The 23,214-nt window shown below is 57.4% G+C and overlaps 1 protein-coding gene across 2 annotated transcripts; it reads right to left on the bottom strand.

Annotated features, from left to right (window-relative positions):
* Positions 1 to 1,415: 1,415 nt before the first annotated feature.
* On the bottom strand, positions 1,416 to 22,883 carry TANGO6 (transport and golgi organization 6 homolog). Of its 2 annotated transcripts, XM_027744526.2 has the most exons (17): positions 22,173 to 22,883; positions 21,803 to 21,919; positions 20,896 to 21,034; positions 20,043 to 20,167; positions 19,420 to 19,582; positions 18,824 to 18,906; positions 16,463 to 16,575; positions 14,979 to 15,155; positions 13,418 to 13,544; positions 12,709 to 12,888; positions 10,151 to 10,285; positions 8,186 to 8,695; positions 7,936 to 7,993; positions 5,589 to 5,741; positions 3,498 to 3,649; positions 2,409 to 2,522; positions 1,416 to 1,754 (listed from the first exon to the last, which is right to left on the bottom strand). In XM_027744526.2, the coding sequence occupies exons 1-17, from the start codon at positions 22,863 to 22,865 to the stop codon at positions 1,578 to 1,580; spliced, it is 3,216 nt and encodes a 1,071-aa protein (XP_027600327.1). In that variant the 5' UTR covers positions 22,866 to 22,883; the 3' UTR covers positions 1,416 to 1,577. The 2 variants fall into 2 exon arrangements, with proteins under 2 accessions (XP_027600327.1, XP_039240404.1); XM_039384470.1 differs by lacking the exon at positions 22,173 to 22,883 and having other exon boundaries at positions 21,817 to 22,131.
* Between the last annotated feature and the right edge of the window lie 331 nt (positions 22,884 to 23,214).

Raw genomic sequence — 23,214 nt, 5'->3', positions numbered from 1 at the left:
CAAGCACCTGGAGCGGATGGTGAGGAGCTGGTGAGCCCATGGATGGGACAGGGATATGCTGGGACCCTCAGCACCACAGGCAGGGCTCCCACAGGGCAGCAGTGGGGTGCAGGGGTTCAAAGCCCAGCATGGTGGGGTCAGACTGGTGTGGCCTGTGCCACTGCCGTGGTACTGCCAGGGTCCCTGTGGCAACAGGTGCCCAACTATGGGGAGGGGGGACACAGGACAGGGGCAGTGTGTCCCCACATCACAGCCCTCCCTGTGCCCTCATCAGGGACCCCTCACATTTGGCGTGCCTGTGGCTGTCCAAGGTGGGAATCAAACTACCTCCATCCCCAGCACAGCCATTGCTTTGCTTCCAGCAGCAGGACAGCCGGACACATCCTTGCTCTCAGAGGCAAGACAGCCAGACAGCTTGTTCCCAGAGGCAGGATATGTCCTTATTGCCAGAGGCAGGATGGCCAGACAGTGTCCAGCCAGTGGCATCAAAAGAGACTTTTCATTCCAAATTCATCCTCCACCACTTGTGGCAGCCCCTGGACAGGCACAGCTGGTACAGCAGCACCCTGGTACATGCCTGTGATCCAACACAGCGCCAGGAGCGAGAAGGAGTGCTTGGCCACCGCTGCTCTCTCCAGTGAGGACAATGTGCTCCTGCTGCCACTCAGGACATTGCATGGCACAGCACAGGGGTGGTGACACAGCTCAGGGGCCCCAGCCTGGTAGGGAAGGGGTGTGCCAGACCGCCCCCAGTATCTGGTATGGCACAGGGCAGCTGGGAAATGGGCAACTGGGGTTATACATGGAGGGGCTGGGGGCTGCATGGTGCCAGGAGAGCGAGAGGGGTAAGGGCTAGGCTCCTGAGGACTCTGCTCCCCCACCACCGTAGGTGTGCAGCAACTCCCAGCGCAGGAATGAGGCCTGTGGTGCTGCAGCACCCATGGGAGCTGTCCTGACTGGAGGTGGGAGTGACCCCGATGTTGGGGTGTCCCAAAGCACATGGTGGTGAGCGTTGGTCCCAGACAAGTGCCTACAGCCACAGGGTCCCACAGCCCCTCCTTGGCATGGAGAGGGCTCCTGGTGCCACAGCAGAGGGGCCCATCCTCAGACTCTGCAGTGAAGGAGACCTCAGACCCCCCAGCATCCCTGTGGTATATGATGCCAAGGGGGGGCCACGGACACTCACTCAAGGGGTGCAGACAGCAGAGTCCCTCACCCTCCCAACTCCCCTCAGGGGCAGCTGTGGCTGGTTGGCCACAGGGAGCCTGAGGTACTGACCCCACTGGCTGCTACGCCAGCCCAGGGACTGATGCTGGCCCTGGGGGTGATGCCCATCCTTCCACTGGACCCAGGGCATGGCCACAATAGCACCCAGAAGCTTCACATGACCCCCACAGACGCCACGGACACAGGGCTGAGTGTGTCTCTGTTTAATCCCACACCTCGTCCCAGCGAGGTTCCCCACCCCATCCGGCACCTGCCGGCAGCATCCCGGGGGCACAGCGAGTCCTTCCGTTCTGGGAGCCATTGGCCCTGATGTCAGAGCAGAACAGTTCATTTCCACAGGCTCAGCCCTGCTACGGCAGCACAACAATCTTCTTCTCCAGCGTCTGTGGGGGGAACAGGACCCTCCTCATGACGGTGTCCAACTCCTCCAGTGCCAGCTGTGCGTGCAGCACTGTGGCGCCGTCGCGCTCAGCCGTCACCACGTGCTTCAGCAGGCGGTACAGGTCCAGCAGCACGTCCCGCAGCACCTGGATATGGCGGGCATGGAAAGTGTCAGCACCCACTGGTGCCTCGCCCGCCCTCGCCCCCTCGGCGTGTCCCAGCAGGTGTGGGGCTGCCCCTTCCCCCAGCACTGCTGGTGCCAGGACACTGCGGCACCACCACTGCCGACCACAGCTCTGGGCTCCTGTGACTCAGTTTCCCCACACACCAGCAGCACATTGTGGTGAACCTCCAGCCCAGAGGCACAGGGGGATGCTGAGATCCCGGCTGCGGGGATTCCCATGGGGAACTAGCTGTTTCCTCCATGGGAGTTGAGTCCCAACATGCTTGTTACTGGGAACTGGGGAGGGAGGCCACAGTGGAGGAAACACTGGGCATTTCCAAGTCAAATCAGTGATGAATAACTCCCACGGCTCCTGAGAGCTGGCACTACCCACAGCATGACACGGCCCCATGGCACATCCCAGCAGCATAGAGGGATGCCCCCACAAAGTCCCCGCTTTCCCAGGATCTGGTGAGTGGGCCCTTTGGTGGGGGAGGCCAAAGTTGGGGGTCTCAGTCCCTTGAGACTTTCCCTGGAAGTTGCTTGGGAATGAGCCCTGCAGCCCCAGTGGGGCAGGGATGCCCATGAGCCTGTTGAGGACTGTCCCTGCCGTGGGGACAAACGGGGGGTGACCCACCTCGGTGACCTTCTCGCTCAGCCCCCGCAGCAGCAGAACCACCACGTGCACGGCAGCTCTTCGCACCTCGGCCTTAGGGTCCGTCTGGGCTATGGCCGTCACACAGCAGGTGACCTGTGGGCACAGGGCAGGGGGGCATCAGCAAGGGCTGCGGGATGTGGGGGATCCCAGCTGAGCAGCTGCTGCCATGCTGGGGACATTCCAAGGATGAGGATGGGACCTCAGTGCCTGGCCTGGTACCCAGCTGGGGGGTCCCGCTTCCTGCGGGGCATGGGCTCCGAGCAGCCCTTCCTCCTGCTGGGGCCAGGCAGCACATGGATGCCTCAGGAAGCTGTATAACAATCTGTATAAAAATCAGGCAGAGCCAAAGGAATCTAATTAAACCCCAGCAGTGACAGCCAGGAGAATTAGCAGAGCTTGCACCCTCCCAAAATAGCAGCGCGTGGCGTGTTGGCATCACGTCAACTACCGGGACCCACTGGTGCCGAGTGGCAACTGGGGGAGAAGCCTGAGTGCCAAATCCATGTGGGCTCCAGTTCCAGGAGCACCAGGGGGGCGAAGCTCTGGCTCCCAGGGGGCACAGACCCACCAGCTTGAGGGCTGCTGGATTGCCGACAGCTGGGCTCATCCCACCAGGATCACAGCGCCAGCAGCTCCAGGCAGCCGTGTCTCTCTCAGAGCCTGCAGCCAGGGCAAGGGATGGCTCAGCCATACTGATAACGATAATTATGATAATTAGGATAACGGGAGGGTAACTAAGTGTCATTAAGCAGGAGGTGTCTCTGGCAGGCACCACCTGTGCCCCTAGGTCTCCTCTGGCAGCAGCTGCCATGGGTGGAGCAGACACCTAAAAATCAGGGCTAGAACCTCCTGAGTGTTTGCTTCAGGCCCAATGGCTTTTATACTCCACGGTATAAGCAATTATCACTCTTATCGCTCATGTCCTTTGTGGAAATGTTCCATTTCCATATGGAAATGTCCCATTTCCATGTCCACAGCAGCCCAACCACACACTAACGAACCCACTTGTAAACAAGCGATGACCCCACGCTCCCCAGACAGGGACCCGGGGAAGGATGGAGCTGCTACCTCCTGGACAATGGATCCCAGCTGAAAGCCAAGGTGCTGGCAGAGCTCGCCCAGGTTGGAGAGGCTGCTGGCCCGCAGTGCTCCGTCAGGGTCCCGGGCACCCCGCAGGAAGGCCCGGATCAGCGGCTCCCGGTGCTGGAACACCATGTCCCCTGCAGGACAGAGCAGAGCGGTGTGTCACCAGCATGGAAAAGCCCACAGTCCCTTCCTGCTGAAGCTTTGGCTCCTTTGGGACAGATGGACTGGGCATCCCCCTTGCAGCAGTGCAGAACAGCTGGATGCAGCAACTCAAGGGTGGCTTCTGCCCCTTGGCACATGCCCTATGGGGGCCCTCCAGCATATCCCAGTTCCTCCATTCAAGGTCTCGCAGACACACCAAGCGTGAATCCCAAATTCCCACATCTTTCAGACCCAAATCCCCACCCCAATTAGCACAGGGAGGCGCTGTGGACATGTGAGCTGCTAACAAGAGGTCAGGGCCCATGTCCAGCATCCACAAACACCCCGGGAGCGTGGTCATCCCATGGGAGGTGGGCAGCCGTGTGCCCCATGGTGTGGGCATGGCTTCCTGGAGGAAGAGGCTCAAGGGGCCAGAAAGGAAGCTCCAGCAGGCTAGCTGGCCCATGAGCTCAGTGGTTTTCCAGTTCTCCCAGGCTCTGGAAGCTCCTTGGATCCTGGTGTTGTGCAGCCGATGGAGGCAGTGGGATGGATGCCTTGGGATGCCCTCGGATGCAAGGACAGGAATAGTTCCTGCAGGCAGCGGAGGGTTCCCATCCCACTGCATGTGGGAGCTCAGGGCTGGGGACTGGCACAGGGTGGTGGAGCTTGGGGCAGTGCTGTGATGCCAAGGATGGCCAGGCTTGCTGCAAATGCATCCTGCTCTTGACTGCATCCCAGGGGTTGGAATTATGGCAGTCTGAGTAGTGCTGGGTGATCTGAGTGGGATGTATTCCCTTGGAAGCCAACAGCAGACCAGCCCTGTGCCAGATGGCCACAGAAGGAGCACAGAGCATTTCCCTTCCTGCTGCAAAATCCCATTCTGGATGGGAAAAGCTGCTCCAGTGGGATGGCAGGCAGGGATGAGGACAGGGATGGGGTGGGAGAGAAGCAGAGCAAGAGATCTTGGCAGAGCAGGACATCTTGAAACTGCACAAAGCAAAGCGATCCTGAAAGTGCTGGATAAATCCTCGCTCTCGGATCCTGAAGCCTTGCAACAGAAACAACTTGGTGCAATTTGTTCTATAAATACGCCGGCGAGCTGGGACGCGCCGGAGCTGCTGCCTGCGGCAGCGGCACCGTGGGGAGCAGGGAGAGCACAGGGAGGCTGTGCCACCGTCCCCAGGGCAGCTGCCAGGGGATGTCCAGCGCCAGAGCGGACACATGGACATTGCCCGGGGTCTTTAGGGACTGAGGGGCTCTGCTGCTGATCACTGGAGCCCCCCAGGAGATAGTGGGATGCCCTGTCCCCATCCCAGTAGGGAGGCTGGACAGTGGCACAGTCTGGCACCAGTGGGATGGCACAGCTGGCAAAGCCCAGGGATGCCATCATGGCCAGGGGATGTAGCAGAGGTCGCAGGGGAGTCACGGCCCCAGGGCCTGGGGGATCCAGGCTCTGCAGGAGCAATCCTGAACAAGTACACAGTGCCTGGCTGGTGACCAGGGACCCCCATCTGGCTGTCCCAGCAGTGGGACACCGGCTGCCGCCCCCCTGGAGACGGAGAGCTCCGGCTGCAAGCTCCCGCTGGTCTGGCCTCCTCTAGGGAGTCAGATGAGGCATTTTAGGACGTGTCCCAACAGCAGCTGATGGAAAGGCCTCATGCAGCTTCTACCCCTCAGCCCTGCGTGTCCAGGCGCTTCCCAGCAGCCTCTGAGCCCGGCGCTGCTGGCTGAAGGGACAGTGGGCTGCTGGCAGGATCTACTGTCCTGCTCCTGCCATCAGCAAACCCCAGCCAGCCACTCTTCGGCTACCAGACCCTTCTCTATTTCCCACAAAAAAAATCCCCCATGGGCTTTCCTCTGGGATTTGGCAAGGCCGAGAGGTGCTGTAGCTGATGGCAGGGGGCACTGCCATGCCCATGGCCATGGACTCACCCAGCGCCCGGGTGACGCGCATCAGCACCTCGCCCAGCTTCATCCTGGTGACAGTGGCCACGGCGTCCTCGGTGCCCTGCCCTGGGCATTCATAACGTGCCAGCAGGATGGGCAGGATCCGCTCTGGGTACTCACTGGAGAGCAGGGCAACACCTGGGGGGGGGCAAAAAAGCTGGAAAATCAGTAATTTGGCAGTTGGCAGCAGGTGCCCGCTCACTGCTGCTGGTTGATGCCCATTGACTTGGTGTGGACTCGGTACACTGGGGGCAGCTGGGCACCACAGGCAATGCTCAGGCACAGGGTCTGGTCACTGCTCCCAGCTCCCAGCCACTGGCACATGGTGCCAGTGTGTCCTTGCCCCTGCTGAATTCACCTGGCCCAGACTGGGACCTGAGCCCGAGTGCACCCAATGCCTGCTGCATCTCCCCAGGGATAACAAGGGATGATCAGATCCCGGACACAGGACACAGGCTAGACAATGCCATGGGGCTGCACCAGCTTCGCTGTCCCTGTGGAGATGTGGGCTGGGGGAAGTGCCAGGCAGGGCTCTGGCAGCACTGGGCAACTCTCTGATGGGGAAAGGTGGCTGCTCTCCAGGGAAGGAGCGAGCGAGCAGCAGAGGCTGCCCTGGCAGTGCCAAGCACTGAGTCATGGTAAGCCCCAGCTCCTGGCCCTCCAGGAGCTTCGCCTCCAGCCCTGTTTCCTGGTTATCGGAGGGCGCCTGGTGTGGGTCACCCTTTGCAAGTCCAGGCACATCCGGCAAGGCAGTAACATCTGGCACTGCCTTATCCCAGAATCACAGAGTCATTTGGATTGGAAAAGCCCTCTAAGATCATTAAGTCCAACCGTTCCCCCACACTGCCAAGGCCACCAACTAACCCATGTTCCCAAGTGTCACATCCACATGGCTTTTAAATCCTTCCAGGGATGGGGACTCCACCACTGTCCTGGGCAGTCTGTGCCAGGGCCAGACAGCCCTCTCTATGAAGAAATTTTCCCAGTATCCAACCTAAACTTCCCCTAGTGCAACCTGAGGCTGTTTGCTCTCATCCTTCCCTTGTTCCCTGAGAGCAGAGCCTGACCCCTATCTGGCTCTGCCCTCCTGTCAGGGAGTTGGAGAGAGCGAGAAGGCCCCCCTGAGCCACCTTTTCTCCAGGATGAGCCCTCCCAGCTCCCACAGCTGCTCCTGGTGCTCCAGACCCTTCCCCAGATCCATTCCGTTCTCTGGACACATTCAGCCCCTCAATGTCTGTCTTATGATGAGGGGTCCAAAATTAACTCCAGGATTATAGGTGTAGTGCCCAGTACAGCAGGAATACACCACTGGAGTCCAGCTCAGTGATAGCCAGTGGTGTCGCAACACCAGCTCAGCCCCAGCCCTGCCGCTGTGGTGGGGAGCGAGTGGGGCTGTGGGGACCCAGATGGGACAACCACCAGCCCCATGCTCAGCATGGCTCGCCACAGGTGCTGCTGCCACGGGCCGGGTGAGTCACGGCCGCAAGGAACCGCATCAGGGTTAATCACGGTCGTGCTGCCAAACGCGGCGGCAGCTGCACCGGCGCGTTAATCACCAGGACGGTTACAGCCTTTGTGTTTCAGCCGCTGGGCAAGGACAGACCCGTCTCTCTCAAGACTGTACAGGCAGCGGGAAGCAAAGGATAAACTCCTTTCCCAACTGTTGCCAAAGGTTGCCAACCCAATGACAGCAGTGCCGGCATTGCTGTGGTTCAAGGGAACGGCACCTACTTCCATGGAACCCAGCGAACTGTGACCAGCCGTGTCAGCTGTCACACAGGACACTCACACCACCCCGGTGTGGAAGCACCTGCCTGCGGTGCAGGCCTGGGCAGCCTGGTGCCACAGGGCTGTGCTGAGAGCATTGGAGCAAGAACCAGCCTGAAGGTTTCCTGGGAAGTGGGAAGGGCCATGGGAATGGACCTGGCAGAGCCCTGAGGGAGCACCGGTGGGTCCCCACGGCCCTGCTCCTCTGCCAACCTCAGTTGAATAGACCACTCAATGGATGTCAGACCAAGGTGCCAGAGCTGTGCCCACACCGTGCTGGAACTGCAGCCCCAGCTGGTGGCACAGACCTGGCATGGAGACAGTGACCAGCTTCAGAGAGTAAGAATAACTGGGAGACAAAGCCTGGAGCTTCAGGAATTTGACAAAGAGCCCACACATGGCTGCAGGCTCAACCAAACAGCACAGAGCCACAGTATGGGAGGGCAGGAGACACCAAGCCCTTAGCCCGGCCACAGCTCTGCTGTTCTTCCTTCCCTCTCAGTGCCCCCAGCACAAAACCTCCCCTGACAAAGTACTGGCGCTCATCCCAGCGGGCATCGCTCACCTTGGATGGCTGAGAGGTAGACAAAGGCATCCTCATGCTGCACATTCTCCAGGAACACCTGGAATGAAGAGGAAGTGCAATCAGCAGTGACTTTGGGCTGGGCCGGCAAGGCCAGAGGGCTCCAGTAATCGGGACCATCTCCAGCCCAACGGCATGGTCAGCACAAGCTCTGCACTGCAGCACAGGACAGGGACCATGGCAGGGGACAGGGACCCGGCAAGTGACAGGGACCATGGCAGGAGCCCAGTACCTGCAGCAACTTCTCCTGAAGCCGAAGTGCCTCTGGATCCCGCTGGGTGACCAGGCTGGCGAGGTGGCGCAGGGCAGCAGCGCGGGCGGGGGGCTGGGGATCGTAGGCTGACACCAGCAGCTCCTGGAGCCCAGCTGGGGCCGGGCTCTTGGCACACGGGGCTGGAGTGGGATCGGTGGCACTGGGCTCGTGGCCTGTGCTCTGCTCTGTGCTCTTCTCTCCACGAGCCGAGGGGCTGCTGTGTCTGTGCTGCAGCGGGGCCCGGCTGCCCCCTGGGCTGGGGGCTCCACTGGGAATGCCAGCAGGGCTTTGCACTCCCATCCCAGGCTTCCTCCCCAGCACACTGTCAGCAGCGGCGCCCACTGCGCCGGGGGCACAGGCCCCGTGGGTGCAGATGGCGATGCGCAGGTCCAAGGCCAACTCCTGGGTGAGGGGCTCGGGGTAGGTGTGGGACAGCTCCTCCAGCAGCGGCACCAGCCGCTTCAGCACAGAGAAGTCGCTGGATTGGAGCTGTGGAGAGAGAAAAGCAGCACTGGCACCATCACAGTGAGGATCCATCCGCTCCCTGGGATGCTCCACGCAGGGCAGGAGAGCATGGCGATGATGAGCCCCAGAGTCTGTTTTGTAGCCCCATGGCCACTCCCATCCCCATCCCTGGTTCTGGGCTTCAAGCACCACAAGCTCCTCTGAACAGCAATGCCCATGGCCCAGCACCTATCCCATCTCCGGCATCTCCAGCAGGTGCCACGCGAGAAGGTGAGAAGGGCATGAGCCTGGAGGACAGCCCTGTCTGTGCATGGAGGCCAAAACAGGGACATGCCTCCCATCATCTTCCCAGCACCGTGTCAGGCTTGCCATCAGTCCCGCCTGGAAGGACATTCCTGGCACGTCAGCTGCCACCTGTTCTGAGCAGGAGAAGCTCCTGCCCTAACCTGGATGTAACTGCTAAATTCTGGGCTGTGAGGCCTGAAAAGGGTGCTTTAGCTTGAGTGGAGAGTTTGGATGATTGCATAAAAACTCCTTGGCTGCTGAAACCCAAACAGCTCTGCAGCTGCTTCCAAAACCTTTCACATTCCATTTCCCAAGTTACCATTAACACCATTAACTCCAGAATGGGAGCAGGCGCTCGTCTGGGAGGGGCCCATTGCAGCCACAAGACTTTGGCTTTAACTTCTCTCCAAGTAAAGTTCTTTTCCCAGTGTTAGAAATTTAGCAATAAGACACAATAAATGAATGGAAAAAACATTAACAGCTGGATCTTCCTCTGGGCAAATCTGGGGATGAAGCAACTCCAGCAGCTCAGTGATGGCAGCGCATTAATGGATGGGCCATTGCTCCCATGGCAGCTCTCTCTCTCTCTCGCTATATATATATTGGTATAATGTGGTAATTGAGTGATGTAAATAATAATATAAATATGTAAAAAATGTAAATATAAAAATACAGAGGACTTTCAAGAAGGGTACAGCCCACATGGGACGTTTGTTGCACTCCGCAGCTGGAGCTCATGGTGTGTAGGGATGCAGAGGAGGCAGTCTTGGCATTTAAAGATGCTGTACATGGCTGCACTGCTCTGTCATCACCTTCTTGGAAGCAAACTTTGGATTATAAATTAATATATTCATTTATAATATATAAAATTATAGTATATATAATTTATACTATATATTAATATAGTATACGTATAGAAATAAATGAAATTAATTTCAGGGATGTCTTGCTGGGATTGAACCCTTGGCCAGTGCCCCCACACAGCTCCAAGGAAAAACAATATATATGTTATACATACATACATATATACATATATATATATATATATATATGTATATACACACACATATACAGGCTGGGACCCCAGCAGGGACCCCAACCCAAGGCACCCAGCTCCCCTGCCACAGCCCCCCTGGGCTGGGGCTGGCAGGGCCCATACTCCCTGTCCCCAAGCCCCCCAGCTTTGCCCCTTACCTGGACAGCCCCTCCAAGCAGGGCAGCCACGAGCCCCATGGCCATAGCAAGGGTCTGTGCCTCGGCCGCCGCGCCGGGGCCCCGCGCTGGGCTGACACAGGCCCGCTGCAGCACGGCTGCCACGAACTCCTGCACCTGCCAGGGGAACAACAGTCAGGAGGAGGGATCCCCAGGGTGACCCCACCTCCTCTTTAGCCTTCCTGGTCTCTCTGCATCCATTTGAATTTCCCAAGCCTATGCCATTCTCTAACACAAGTCCACACAAATTCAAGAAGAGTTTGTCCACCAGTGGCTGCAGCTGCCAGGCTCTGGTGTGGACTTGGCAGTCACACCCAAAACAGCCATAGGAAAAGGTGATGGTTAAACTGGTAGGGGTTTCTTGGCAGCAGGAGCCCCCATGAGGCTGCAGGAGCAGGAAGAACCCAGCTCCATCTCTGCCTCCTGCCCAGCTCCACCATGGGATGGAAGCTGGGAAGGCAACTGGGATAGTCTGTGAGGGAAAGTCAGGGTGGTGGCAACAAGGCTCTGTATGGAATTGGGCTAGAGAAAAGCTTGGGAAATTCCAGAGCCCAGGAGCTCCAGTCCCAGCCCCACGGCTCCCCAGTGCCAAGTCCCCTTACTCCCACACAGCCGATATTCCAGCTGGGCTATTTCCCGTGTTCTCTTATTTTTTTATTTTTCCCACAATATTTTTATTCCACAAGCCTATAACGATCCTGCCTGGCTGGCATCGGCCTTCTTGGCACCGACACTTGTGATCCCACGGGCTTTCTGCCTTCCTAACAGACCTTGAAAATAAGGGAGTTGATGTTCTCCGTGCCTTATTTTCTCCACACCATGGCTTGGGACAAGCCTGGGAAAGGGCTGGATCAGGGTCATTCCAACCTAACAGGTGTGTTGCAAAAGAACTATTGTGCTCCTGTTCTGGAAAACAAAGTAGGAGGGCAACAAGGTCCTATTGCACCAAATCCCAAACTTCCAGCCCCCAGGACACAGGCACTGGGTGCAGCCATCGTTTCCTCCTCAGTTGCCAGCTTCTTTGAGCACATCCCTTAAGGGGGGAGGCTGTGGGAAAAGGCTTTGGAAAAGACTGCAAAAAAGGCTCAGGTACCTGCTGGAATAATTATGTCAGAGCAGAAATTTCAGCAAACAGCAAGAAAGTAAAAAAAGTTGGAATATCTGCTCTCACAACACAGCGACACACAAGCTGAAGAGGTTGAAATTATATTTAATGTAAAGAAAAGGAACATTGTGAGCACACAATCAGTAGATGCCTGCTGAGAAAAAAAAGTAAAAAGAACTACTCTAGAAAGAAAAAAAACCCCACTTTAATGTGGGAGAGGAAAAAAACTTGAAAAATAAACCCCTGGGGCACAGTTGTTTCTCAGGCAGGAGGAAAGAATCCTTGGTGCAGAAAGGAAATCAAGTTGACCTTGGTTATGTGGCAAAATATGTAAATAAATGTGCAGCTGAGGGGGGCCACAGTGGCCACTGTTCCTGGGCTCCAGCCTTGGAAAGATGGATCCCACTTGTTCCTACCCCATTAGGGCCCCCCAAACGCCCTAAGGAACCTGCTCAAAGGCTGCACTGCCACTGCCTGTCTCAGCCCAGGGGCCTCCCTGAAACACAACTCCGGGCAGGAGGATAATGGATTTTTTGTCTGGATTTCCTTGGTGGTGGGTTTTTATACCAGACTCAGGCTGGACCTTGAAACCTGGCAAAACCCTTCCCTGTTTCCCACCCTGACTCTCCAGCCCCGCAGGTTGGTGTGATGGGGAGGCAGGTGGGGACAAAGCAGTGCTGGCTGTGTCCCCCCCACTGCTGCAGAGCATACAAAGGATCCTTTGTCCCAGAGGGAAACGTGAGGAAACCTGCCTCAGCAGTGACCGCCTCTGCCCACGGCAGGCACAGGGAGCTGGCACAGCCGGGGCGCTGGGGTAAAAAACAGCAATAAAGAACAGGATGTGGAAGTTTAAAGACTGCAGGGGAATACCATGCTGCCCTCAGTGTCCACCTGCATTCCTGACAGGAACAGTGTGGGACAGCCAACCCCACCCAGCGTGTGCTGAGGGGCAGATGTGCCATGTTTTAACAATCTTTTTTGGGACCATGGTCAAGGAGCCCCAGTGGCTTTTGAAATTACAACATTTAATAAATTTTGCACTGCCCATTCACTGACATAGGAGTACAGACCAACCAAGTTGCTCCAAGCCCTGACCAACCTGGCCTGGAACACTTCCACAGATGAGGCACAGCTCTTCTGGGCAACCTGTGCCAGGGCCTCACCATCCCCACAGCCAAGAATGCCTTCCCAATATCCCATCTAACCCTGCCCTCTGGCAGTGGGAAGCCATTCCCTCTTGTTCCCACTCTGGCAGTGGGAAGCCATTCCCTTGTCCAAAGTCTCTCTCCAGCTCTCTTGGAACTCCTTTAGGCACTGGAAATGGCTCCAAGGTCACCCCAGACCCTTCTCTTCCCCACGCTGAACAATCCCAACTCTCTCAGCCTTTCCTCCTGGAAGTGTTCAGCCAATCCCCCTGGGCTTTGCCATGACCAACCTGCACAATGTCAGTGAACACGGTGTCCGAGACGCTCTCGCACAGCGCAGCCACGAGCTGCAGGACCAGCAGCTTCCTCTCCTGCCTGGTCTGATCCTGCTCCAGCTCCAGCAAATTCCCTCCAGGCTCCACAGTCGGGTTTGGAGCCACCTCGTCCTCTGCAGCCACCTGAGTCAGCTCCTGCCAGGAAGGAAGCACAGGGCACGGAGACGCAGTGGTTAAACGTTGGTAACCAGTGCCAGGAATGCCAGTTGACTCCTCACACACCAGGACCTTCCAGCTGAAGGTCTCTGACAGCTGCCACAGCTCCTGGGAGTCCCATCACTATCCCCTTGTGTGACTATGCACTGGAGGGGGGACACAAAAAGCCCAGCCCAGCCCAGGCCAGGAGGGAACTGCAGGGGCTCCAAGCAGGATGAAAGGAAGCAGGTGCTGGGGCCCCTCCATAAAAGCCAGGGAAGCAACAGGGATTATTCTCAGCTTCCAACACACCATTAAACTTCAAACATGCTCATGCTGTTAAAAAAGCCCAGAGGGGATAAGGGTTAACCCCTTCAGGGACAGGGCTGCTCCCTCTCCTCGGCTCTCCCACCCAGCACACAAGGCTGCTCCAGCTTGTGCTGTATCCCGGGACACACAGGGGGATGATTCCTTTCCAAGGAACCCATTCCTGCAGGTGTGCCCCAACCAGAGACAGGCCTGCCCTCACCTTCAGGCAGTGGATGAAGAAGTCTCCGGTCAGCCCACTCTTCTGGCAGTGGGACAGAAGCTCCACCAAGCTCTGCACATGGCACTGCTCTGAGGAGATCTTCTGGTACAGGGCCTCGTCTTCATCACTGGAACAGGTTACTGAGTCACTTACACAAACAAATCCAGACCCCCTTGACTCCCCAGATCCAGGGCAAAGTGAAGTCCCAGCCTGCCTTTTCCTGGAAGCCTTCCTTCCCAGTGTTTTCCAGCAGAGCCTGGAGGCAGCTGAGCCAAACACTGCCCAGGTCATTTGTGATCATTTGCTCCTTTCATTATCAAAACTACACTACTGACAGAAACCGTGAGCCCAAACCCAGCCATCCCATAAATAACAGGATTAGTGCTGGCTAAGTCATGTAATGGTCAGAGCCACGGAAGCAGGGACATGAACATGGGCAGAGCCAGGGCTATTATGGAGTAAGTTTAAAGTATTCCCAGTTTAACCAGGGCAGAGCTGCTTCTAATTGTGGCCTTCCAGTACCTAAAGAGTTTATAGAAAAGCAGGAGAGGGGCTTTGGACAAGGGCCTGGAGTGACAGGACAAGGAGGAATGGCATCCCACTGCCAGAGGGCAGGGTTAGATGGCATATTGGGAAGAAATTCTTCCCTGCGAGGGTGGTGAGGCCCTGGCACAGGTTGCCCAGAGAAGCTGTGGCTGCCCCATCCCTGGAATTGTCCAAGACCAGGTTGGACAGGGCTTGGGAGCAACCTAGTCTAATGGAAGGTGTCCCTGCCCATGGCAGGAGGTGGAATGATCCCTTCACACCCAAACAAGTCTGTGATTCTAACTCAGGTCAGGAATAGATTAAAACAAAAGCCAAACCAAGCATATTTGTGGAGATTTTACTGTAGGTGCTCCCAGCTCCTGGCACACCCTCCCCACGGACACCCCTGGACACAGTCATGTTTCTGCCTATCCCACAGCACTGCCCTGGGCCCTCCCTGCCAGCTCACAGCCCTTGCTTTAAACCGAATCTCCGGCTGCCGGATATCCCGCTCTGCGTGGCTGGAGACTAATGGCTGCAGTTTATTCCCAGCATGGCCATGCTCTGCCTCTACTTAGAGACCATCTGCACACACCAGAGGCCACGCTGGCATTGCCAGAGTCCTTGCTGTGACAGTACCACCTGTGCCCGAGGGACTCCACTCACTGTGCCACGAGACAGGCTCAGGCTGGACAGTGGAAGTTGAATTTGCGGGGTGTTGGGGCTGAAAAAACACATCCCATTCCCAGACAGTCCGCAGGCAGGGCTTGGAGTCAGGAAAAGCAGGCAGGGAGTGCACACCAACACTCAGGTGGAGCATGATGCTTTTTGGGGCTGGAAGTCAGAGCTCTGTGTGGCATGCAGAAAACCTGGAGGCTGCATGGGCTGTGAGGAAGCATCACCTGCTTGAGCTTAAGGGGATGAGACCATGGTGGGACGGTCCTGGCAGACCCCCACTCACCCAGGCTCTCTGACAGGCTTCCCTGGACAGCCCTGGGTGCTGAGTGACTCTGGGGACTGTGCCCACAGCACTCACCTGATGGTGTCCTCCACTGCGATGGCAGCACCGCCCTCGCTGCCTGCACAGACCCGGCACCGCGGGTGGAGGGTGGGCACGGTGCTGCCCAGCCCGGCCAGGCCTTCCAGCACAGCCAGCGACCGCTCCCGCTCCGCCTTCTCCAGGAACCACAGCAGGATCTCCTGGCACAGGGAGCTGGCAAGGAGAGAGGAAGCAGTGGTGACATTGTTCTACCCACTGCTCCCCTCCCTGTGTCACACGTTTTGGGATGACGGATACGATTGGAGCACTCTGAAGCGGCCATGGGCTCTCCTTGGAATGCTCTGGCTCCGGCAGCTGAAGGCATTTGTGACAGTTTCTAAGGGGACCAGAAGCACATTCTGCCCTCTGGCATTCCCAGATGGATTTGTGTCCCTCCAGACTTGAGCCCGGTAAGGAAGGGAGCATTGTGAACATCCCTGGCACGCTGTGCCTGTGCCTCATGGCTAGGTGACAAGGGCTGGTGGCAGTGCCAAGGGAGAGCAGGAAGGAGACAGGAGCACTGTGAGGTTGCGTGGGAGCCCTGCCAAGGAAAGATGCAGGTTAATGAGGTGGAGCAGCTGCGCCGTGCTGTGCCAGGGGTCTGGAAAGCCGAACACTTCCAGGTAGTTGCGAGTGTAGTCATCCCTGCCAAATTCCTTAGCAAAGGGAGCAGCGACTGCTGGCCCAGCAGCGTGAGCTTGGCGTGTTCCACCAACTTGCCACGGCACTTGCTGCTCTTTGAAGTGATTAACGATGTCTTCAATAGCAGCAGAGGCCGTGTCTACACACACCTTTTAGGGAAAGCCTGCACACGCCAGGATCACCAGAGAACAGCGTAACCCCACCGGGAATGCTTTCATCAGGCTGGTCCAAACTCCTGATAGCCCAGGAAAAGCCTGGGGGGAGCAAGGAAAGAGGACAGCCAGTGCCTGGTCACCGCTGTCCCTGTCACCACGACTAGCACACATGGTGCTTTCCACTGAGCATTCTGGGGAACTGGGCATGGCATGAGGGACAGCTGCCAGGAGGCAGGTCCTGCTTGGATCACAAGAGAGTGATGCCAGACATGAGGAGAATGATTCTGTATTTCCAAGAGCCAGCGCCTGAGCTGTTTTATCCAGTTTTTATCCTGTTTGTAGATCACTCTGACACCCAGCCAGGTCCCAGCATCACCACCTCCATCCATGGCCAACCACAATCCCTGCTCTAGGCAGAGTCAATCTGTGCTCCCAAGGGCACATTTGTCTCTACACGGAACATTCTGGCTTCAGGGAAGACAAAAACTGAAGTGAGAACTGCTTCCTTGGGCATAGGGCTGTCAGTAAGGTCATGTACCCTGCCTGTGGTTCCTGCCCTATTGGAATGAGAGCTCCTTGGGATGAGAAAATGGATCTCTGCTCCTGTCTGTGCCCACAGAGTGCCTGTTGGAGGTGGGCAAAGCCCAGAAGAGCCAAGCAGAGCTGAGCACGATCCTTCCTTACCGTAAGTATGACACATTCTGCTTGGCGAAGGAATAGAGGGAAAAAACCACTCCCAGGACTGACTGTAAGGATCCCAGCAGCAGGCTCGAGCTGTCATTCCCAACCACATACACCTACAGAGAGAAGGGCACAGAAAGGGGAGTCAAACACCTGCGTGGAACAGAGGGGAGGACAGGAACACGTCTGTGCGCAGAGCGGCTGCTGGGGAGGATGGTGGAGGGTTCTCAGCCTCTTCCTTCAGTCTGGAGCCTGTTTTCCCTGATTATGCCATATTCCTTATCAAAACCTGGCTTCAGCACCATTTTTCTCCAAGTATTTCCTTAACCACAGCAGGCTCCAAGCTACAGGAAGGCTGCAGCCAGATATTTGGGAAGTCTACTGCTTAGAGGTAAGATCCTGCCTTCCCCAGAGATGCAACAGGCACCTTGGAATGAGCAAATCTTTATGGAATTATGGCAAATCTCAAACACAGAGATCAGTCCCTAGCAGGGCAGCTGGGCTGATGGGTGCTGAGCTGAGACACCAAGCTGCTGGGGCTCTGGGGGAGTTGCAGGGGCTCTTCAGGGGGCTGAAGGGGCTCTGGGGGAGCTGCAGGGCCCTGTTCCTCTCCTCCACCTCAACGAGCAGCCTCCCAGATCACTGTCAATGCCCTCTATGAACCCAGCACACCCTTCTCAGGCTCACTGCATACAAGTCCCACCTTGCTGCCCATAGAGCACAGGAAAAACACTTACAGAAGCCTCACGGCATTCACAGAAGCCTCATGTAATTGTGTTTCCTTTTGTATCCTTTTAAAGGAATTATCCAAAACTAAAAGCCAGGTATGATGCTTTTAGTCAGAGCCATAAGCTGGGAAAATTTGGTCTAGAAAGTGGTTAAATACCAAATCCTGCCAGCTGGACTCAGGATTTACTCGGTGTTTGGTACTCAGGTCCTGGTTTTGGCAGGCTCTATTTCCCTCCACAGTTTTTAGCCAAAAAAAAAAAGGGGAGGGCAGGGTAATAAAGTCTTTTCCCAAGTTTTCCAAGGGACTTCCAGCTGTCTCATGTGGTCAATGACCTGTTCAGAAAGTGCCGTCCCTCTACAGCAGAGTGAGTCCCCACTCCCCACACCTCTGATCTCCTGTTCCCCACACTTCCAACCTCTCACTCCCCACACCTCTGATCTTCTGCTTCGCACACCTCTGACCTGCTCCCCACACCTCCAACCTCCTCTCAACACCCTTGACCTCCTGTTCCCCACACTTCTGACTTCCCACAACCCACACCTGGACCTTTGACCTTCCTTCACAATCCCCACTCCAGGGCTAGAAATGCCCTGGAGACAGACCTGCCTGAGGCAGTGTGACAGCCCAGGTAGGAGGGAGATGGCCCTGATAACACCCTGCCCTGCTCCATTGATGCAAACAGACCTGTTTCCCTGTGCTAATCCCCACGGAGCCATTCCTCCTCCCCAGACCCTTGTGTACACAAAGCCTCCCTGATGAAGCCCCAAGGATGGTTTCTCACTCAGCATCAAATGACACTTGTTAGACAAGAAACCTCCCCAAATCCAGGGTCCCCTCACTAATCTGGCTGTTGTCAGGCCTCCAGCACTCTGCCATTAAGGAGGGACCCACCCCAACCCCCCCAGCACGGCACTGGGAGGGAGCAGCCCTCCAGACCAGTCTCTGCCTGCCAGCCAGTTACAACAGATCATTCCTGGGAAAACAGACAACAATTTCAGCATTTAAGAGCTTAGCCTGCCTCAGGGCATGCCAGGAACCAAGTCACCAGCTTCTGAAATTTGAATTCCAGGGTTGGAGATGTCCTTCTGGGTTGGAACATGCAGCAGGAAGCTGCTGTCAGGGCAGGCAGGGGAGCCTGCAGTGTGGCAATGGGGATACTGGTGGGAATGGTAGGAAATGGCGCTATGAAGGAAGGTGTCAGAGGAGAAGCCTCCACAAAAAACCCTGATCCTTCATAGGGAACACAAGGATGGACCCCATCTCTCCCCCAAACATGAAAGCCAAGATCTGTGCTCCAGTGACTTAAAAGACCCTTCCAGTGCCTAAGGGGCTCCAAGACATCTGGAGTAGGAATTTAGACAAGGGCCTGGAGCGAGAGGACAGGGGTGAATGGCTTCTCCCTGCCACAAGGCAGGGTTAGATGGGATATTGGGAAGGAATTCTTCCCTGTGATGGTGATGAGGCCCTGGCACAGCCCACATGGAGGCCAAGGTACTCCTGAAGATGAGGATGAGGTGAGTCTGGCATGACTGCAGGAGATGCCGGGTCTGTCTGATCCAACACACACTGAACTGCTCACAAAGTCTCAAACCAGCTCTTTCTCAGAGTTTTCTCTCCCAGATTAGACATGGTACCTTGAGCACATCTTCCACGCAGCTACCCAGCTCTGCCTCTGGCACCAGCATGGTCCCTGCTGCCAAATCCTCCACTGCCAGCTCTGGAAGCAAAGGGCAGAGACATCAGCACCCTAAAGCACCCCAGAGCGCCCAGCAGCAGAGCAGCCCTGCCATACCCTGCACCCGAAAACACTTCCATGGCTCCCTTCCCTTCTCTCCCCTCCCCATGGGAACAGAGGAGCCCTCGTTAGCTGTCCTAATTGTGCTGCAAACCCCTAAGGACACATGGAAATCAAGGCAGACCACAATTCACAATGATGAATGATTCCCTGGAGAGCTGCCGGTTGGGTCGGGAACCTATGGCTTCTGTCTGGAAGCCCAAACCAAGGGTGTCAGACTGGGAGAGCTTCCCAAGGAGCCCATGGCAGGAGCCACAGCACTCAGCTCCCACGCTGGAGTAACTTGGCTCAAGTGGCAGTAAATATGATGTAACCACACAGACAGACGTGGCCAGTATGGACAGTTGAGCTCACATGGTCTGTAGCCCAAAGAAATTCCGATGGAATGACAAAAATCAGTGAGGAAAGAAACCAGACCGTTCCCGGATGTGGTACCTGCTGCCTCAGAGCACCGCAGGAGCGGGGACAGCAGTGGCTGGAGCAGGTGCCTCTCTGCCAGCTGTGGGTGCTCCCTGGCCATGGTGAGCACCGTGGTGGTGGCCACACGCTGGAACTGCCGTGCTGCCACTTTGTCCTGGATGTGCAGCAAGTCCAGAATCTGCAAGGAAAGTCCATGACAAAGGAAAAAGGATCAGCACGCCCTCAGAGGGGGCAGCCTGGCTCCTGGCAGAGAACAAGGACCCGTCCATGTGCTCCTTTGCTGGTCATCTGGCATGATATTCCAAGTATGGAAGAGCCAGTGTCCTTTCCACACACACAGAATGCTTTTCTGGGCTCAAACCAAGAGCCTGCACCACTCCCAGAGCCAAAGGTTGGAAACAAGAGCTCCACACAGAGCTCTGTGTAGTGCAGTGTCGAGCAGCTCGTACAATCAACATCATCCAGCATTTCAATAAAACATGGAAAATTCAAGAGTGGAAACGTGACCCATTGCCAGAAAAACATCTCCACGTTATGCTGGCTCAAGCCAGGCCACGCTCAAGCAGAAAGGGCGGTCCCAATACCCTCCAAGCTGGAGTTGGCTCTGCATTCCCAGGCAGAAGGGACGAGGGACTTACCTGGGGGCACACCTGTCTGTAGTAGTCCTCAAGGGAGAGGCACTGCTGTGGGCAGGAAGCCAGGATCTTTGCAACTGCGTCACATTTCCTCCAGTCTAGAGCTGCTGCTTCAGCGCCAGCACCACCTGCAGCAGCAGAAACTCTGGATCAGCTCTGACCGGCGGCCAGCTCTGGTTGAAGCCAGGTGTTCCTGGCCAAAAATTGGATTTTGAGCTTTTATTGCTGTCATTAAACCAACCATCTTTCAGGAGACACCTGAACTTAAAGACAGAAGGGGGAAAATTCCTGTGCAAGAGCTTTGATAATGGAAAACAACTCCTACGGACAGGTGGACAAAAGGTGGAGGGAGGTCATGCTTGGAAGTGCCATCAGGTTGGTGTTGGCTAGAGGAGGCTTTGGCACTAATATCTGTGGGATTCATTTTTGGATAGCAACAGTTTCCCTCCCTGCCAGGACATGGAAAGCAGGGGATGGGTCTCATTGTCCCTGCAGCTCCCACAGCCCAGAGTCCAGCATGGCTCCCACTGCACTGGCACTGGGACAGGGCACTCCTTGGGACAGACCACACTCTGGACACACATGAGGCGTGACACCATGGAGGCATAAACAGCTAAATGGTGTTGGAGGTTTTCAGTGTAGGCCTCAAAAATGACAGCGTACCCTAAATTAGGGCAGTCTGGGAGCTCACCACAGTCAGAGGCAAAATCTGTGTGTCACTGAGTCATCTTGGCCTGGCAAAAGCTGATTGCCACGTCCGTACTCTGGTGGCTCTGCCCTGCTGGGCCTCTTGTGGGATGAACCATTCCAGACATCTCTGAATCTGTGATCCTGGAGGCCCAGAGCCCCCACTCACCTCCTGTGCCCTCCAAGACACCCCGAACCACAGCCTGCACCCCGTTGGGCCTGAGCAGCCTCTCAGAGAGCAGGCGCCCACAGAGCCGCCGCAGCCAGGCTGGAGCTGGCCCCAGGCCTGCCTGGGGACATGGAGCACTCTGGAAAGGAACACAGGAGCAGGGTAAGGAGTGTATTTGCACACTCTTGTGCAAATCCCATGGATGGGCAAACAGCCTGTGTCCTGCCAAAGAGCACAGGACACGGACAGGCTTTGAACTGCTGCTTCAGCCAGTGGCACAAAGCAAATTAGGAATTAATGACAGGCCAGCTGGAAGGGACCTACAAGTACCATCAAACCAACATTCCTTAACTTTTGGTCAGTCCTCAAGTGCTCAGCATGTTATTCCATCCCTGGCAGTGTTCAAGGCCAGGTGGGATGGGGCTTGGAGCAACCTGGTCTATGGGAAGGTGTCTAGTTGGAATGGGATAAGCTTTAAGGTCCCTTCCAACCCAAACCATTCCAGGATTCTATTATTATCCCTTAGAGACTTTCCAAAAACAACTCTCAGGAGATTTCCCATCTCCTCCTCCTCACAAGGCTTTGGAATGGCCCCAAACAGCAGCGAGTGCCCTGTGTCACCCCATGAGTGGGAAGGGGCAGGTTCTGGAGGAGCAGGAGCTCCACTTGGCCGGGCACAGTGGATATGGGTGCAAAGCCAAGGTGGAACGTGCCGTGATGACAGTCCCTGGGTTCACACCCACCTACGCACCCCTGCATGGCAGGGCTGGAATGACACACACCTGGCAGCTTCATCAGTGCTCCAGGACTGGTTTCTAAAGTGTAAGAACATTTCCAGGAGAGCAGCACCCTCGGACTGTGGGAACACAGGTACTACACACCCTGATGGCCCTCAACCGCTGGGTACCTGCTTGGGCGGACCTTGCAGGACGAGCAGCTCCTGCACTGCCAGTGGCTGGTAAACACGGTCCAGGATGTCCTGCAGGGCTTCCCGGCACCGCGCCCGCTCCGCTTCCGAAATGCCCTGCAACAAAACACTCCGGGGTGGTGAGGGCAGCCTGGCTGGGCACTAAACCCACCGGTTGATCCGGTGCCCTCTAGCCCCTTCTGGGGCTCCATAGCCCCTGCAGCTTCTTTCACGTGGGGAATTACGGGCAAGACATGGGAGGGAGGCAACCAGCCCGGGGCTCGGCCCCGGGGAAGGGGCTGGGGCTCGGCTGGGCACCCACGCCAGCCCCGGGAGAGCGGGGACACGAGGGGGCGAGTGTCGCACGGACCTGGCAGAGGGCGGCGGGGCCGTGTCCCAGCACGCAGAGCCCGGCGAGCAGCAGGCGGAGGTGGCGGGCCAGCAGCGGGGCGCCCAGCGCGGGCAGCCGGGCCAGCTCGGCCAGGGCGGCGGTGGCAGCGAGCAGGCGGGCCCCGCGGGGGCCGGGAGGTGGCGAGGGTGGCCCGGGGCACGGCCCGAGCCCCGGCGGCAGATGCGGCAGCAGCCCCAGCCCCACGGCGGCCCGCAGCGCCCGCTGCACCGCCCGCGTCTGCCCCGCGCTCAGCGTGTCGGCGGCGGGCGGAGGCGGCGCGCCGGGGGCTGCGGCGGCGGCAGGGGCGGCGGCGAGCGCGGCCAAGCGCTCCTTGAGGCACAGCAGCAGTACCAGCAACCCGCAGGCCGCCGCCCAGCCCGGCTCCGCGCCCGCCGCCCCAGCCGCCAGCGCGGGGTTGCAGGACAGCACGGCCGCCCGTAGGGAACTCAGCGAGGCCCAGCCCGCCGCCCGCGACAGCCGCTCCTCCAGCGCCGCCGCGTTCTTGCGCAGCGTCTCCGAGCACAGGGTGGGCTCCTGGGCAGCCTCGGCAGCGCTGTCCCGGTCACTGGACGGCCGCAGCAGCAACTCCAGCGCCTCCACTACGCGCCCCGGCTCCGGCTCCGGGTCTGCGCCGCCCGCCATGTTGGGGTCGCTGTCAGCGGTACACGCCATCTTGGGGGTGAAGGGAAGGGGCGGGACCAGGCTCTGGCGCCATATTGGGAAGGTCGAGCGAGGGGCGGGGCCGCACCGCCCGCCGCCATCCTGGGGAGGTCGGGGAAAGGGTGGGGCCGATCCCAGTGCCTAAAGGGGCTCCGGGAGAGCTGGAGGGGGATTTGGGACAAGGGGGGGGAGTGACAGGACAATGGGAATTCCTTCCCACTGACAGAGGGCAGGGTTGGATGGGATACTGAGAAGGAATTCTTGGCTGTGAGGGTGGTGAGGCCCTGGCACAGATTGCTCAGAGAAGCTGTGGCCATCTGTGGCCATCACAGCCAGGTTGGACAGGGCTTGGAGCAACCTC

The sequence above is a fragment of the Pipra filicauda genome, unplaced genomic scaffold (assembly GCF_003945595.2).
Source record: "Pipra filicauda isolate LSUMZ 115617 unplaced genomic scaffold, ASM394559v2 scaffold357_size738173_pilon, whole genome shotgun sequence".
NCBI classification, from domain to species: Eukaryota; Metazoa; Chordata; class Aves; order Passeriformes; family Pipridae; genus Pipra; species Pipra filicauda.
The sequence above is the reverse complement of the archived record's forward strand: the minus strand, read 5'-3'. Positions and strand labels throughout refer to the sequence as shown.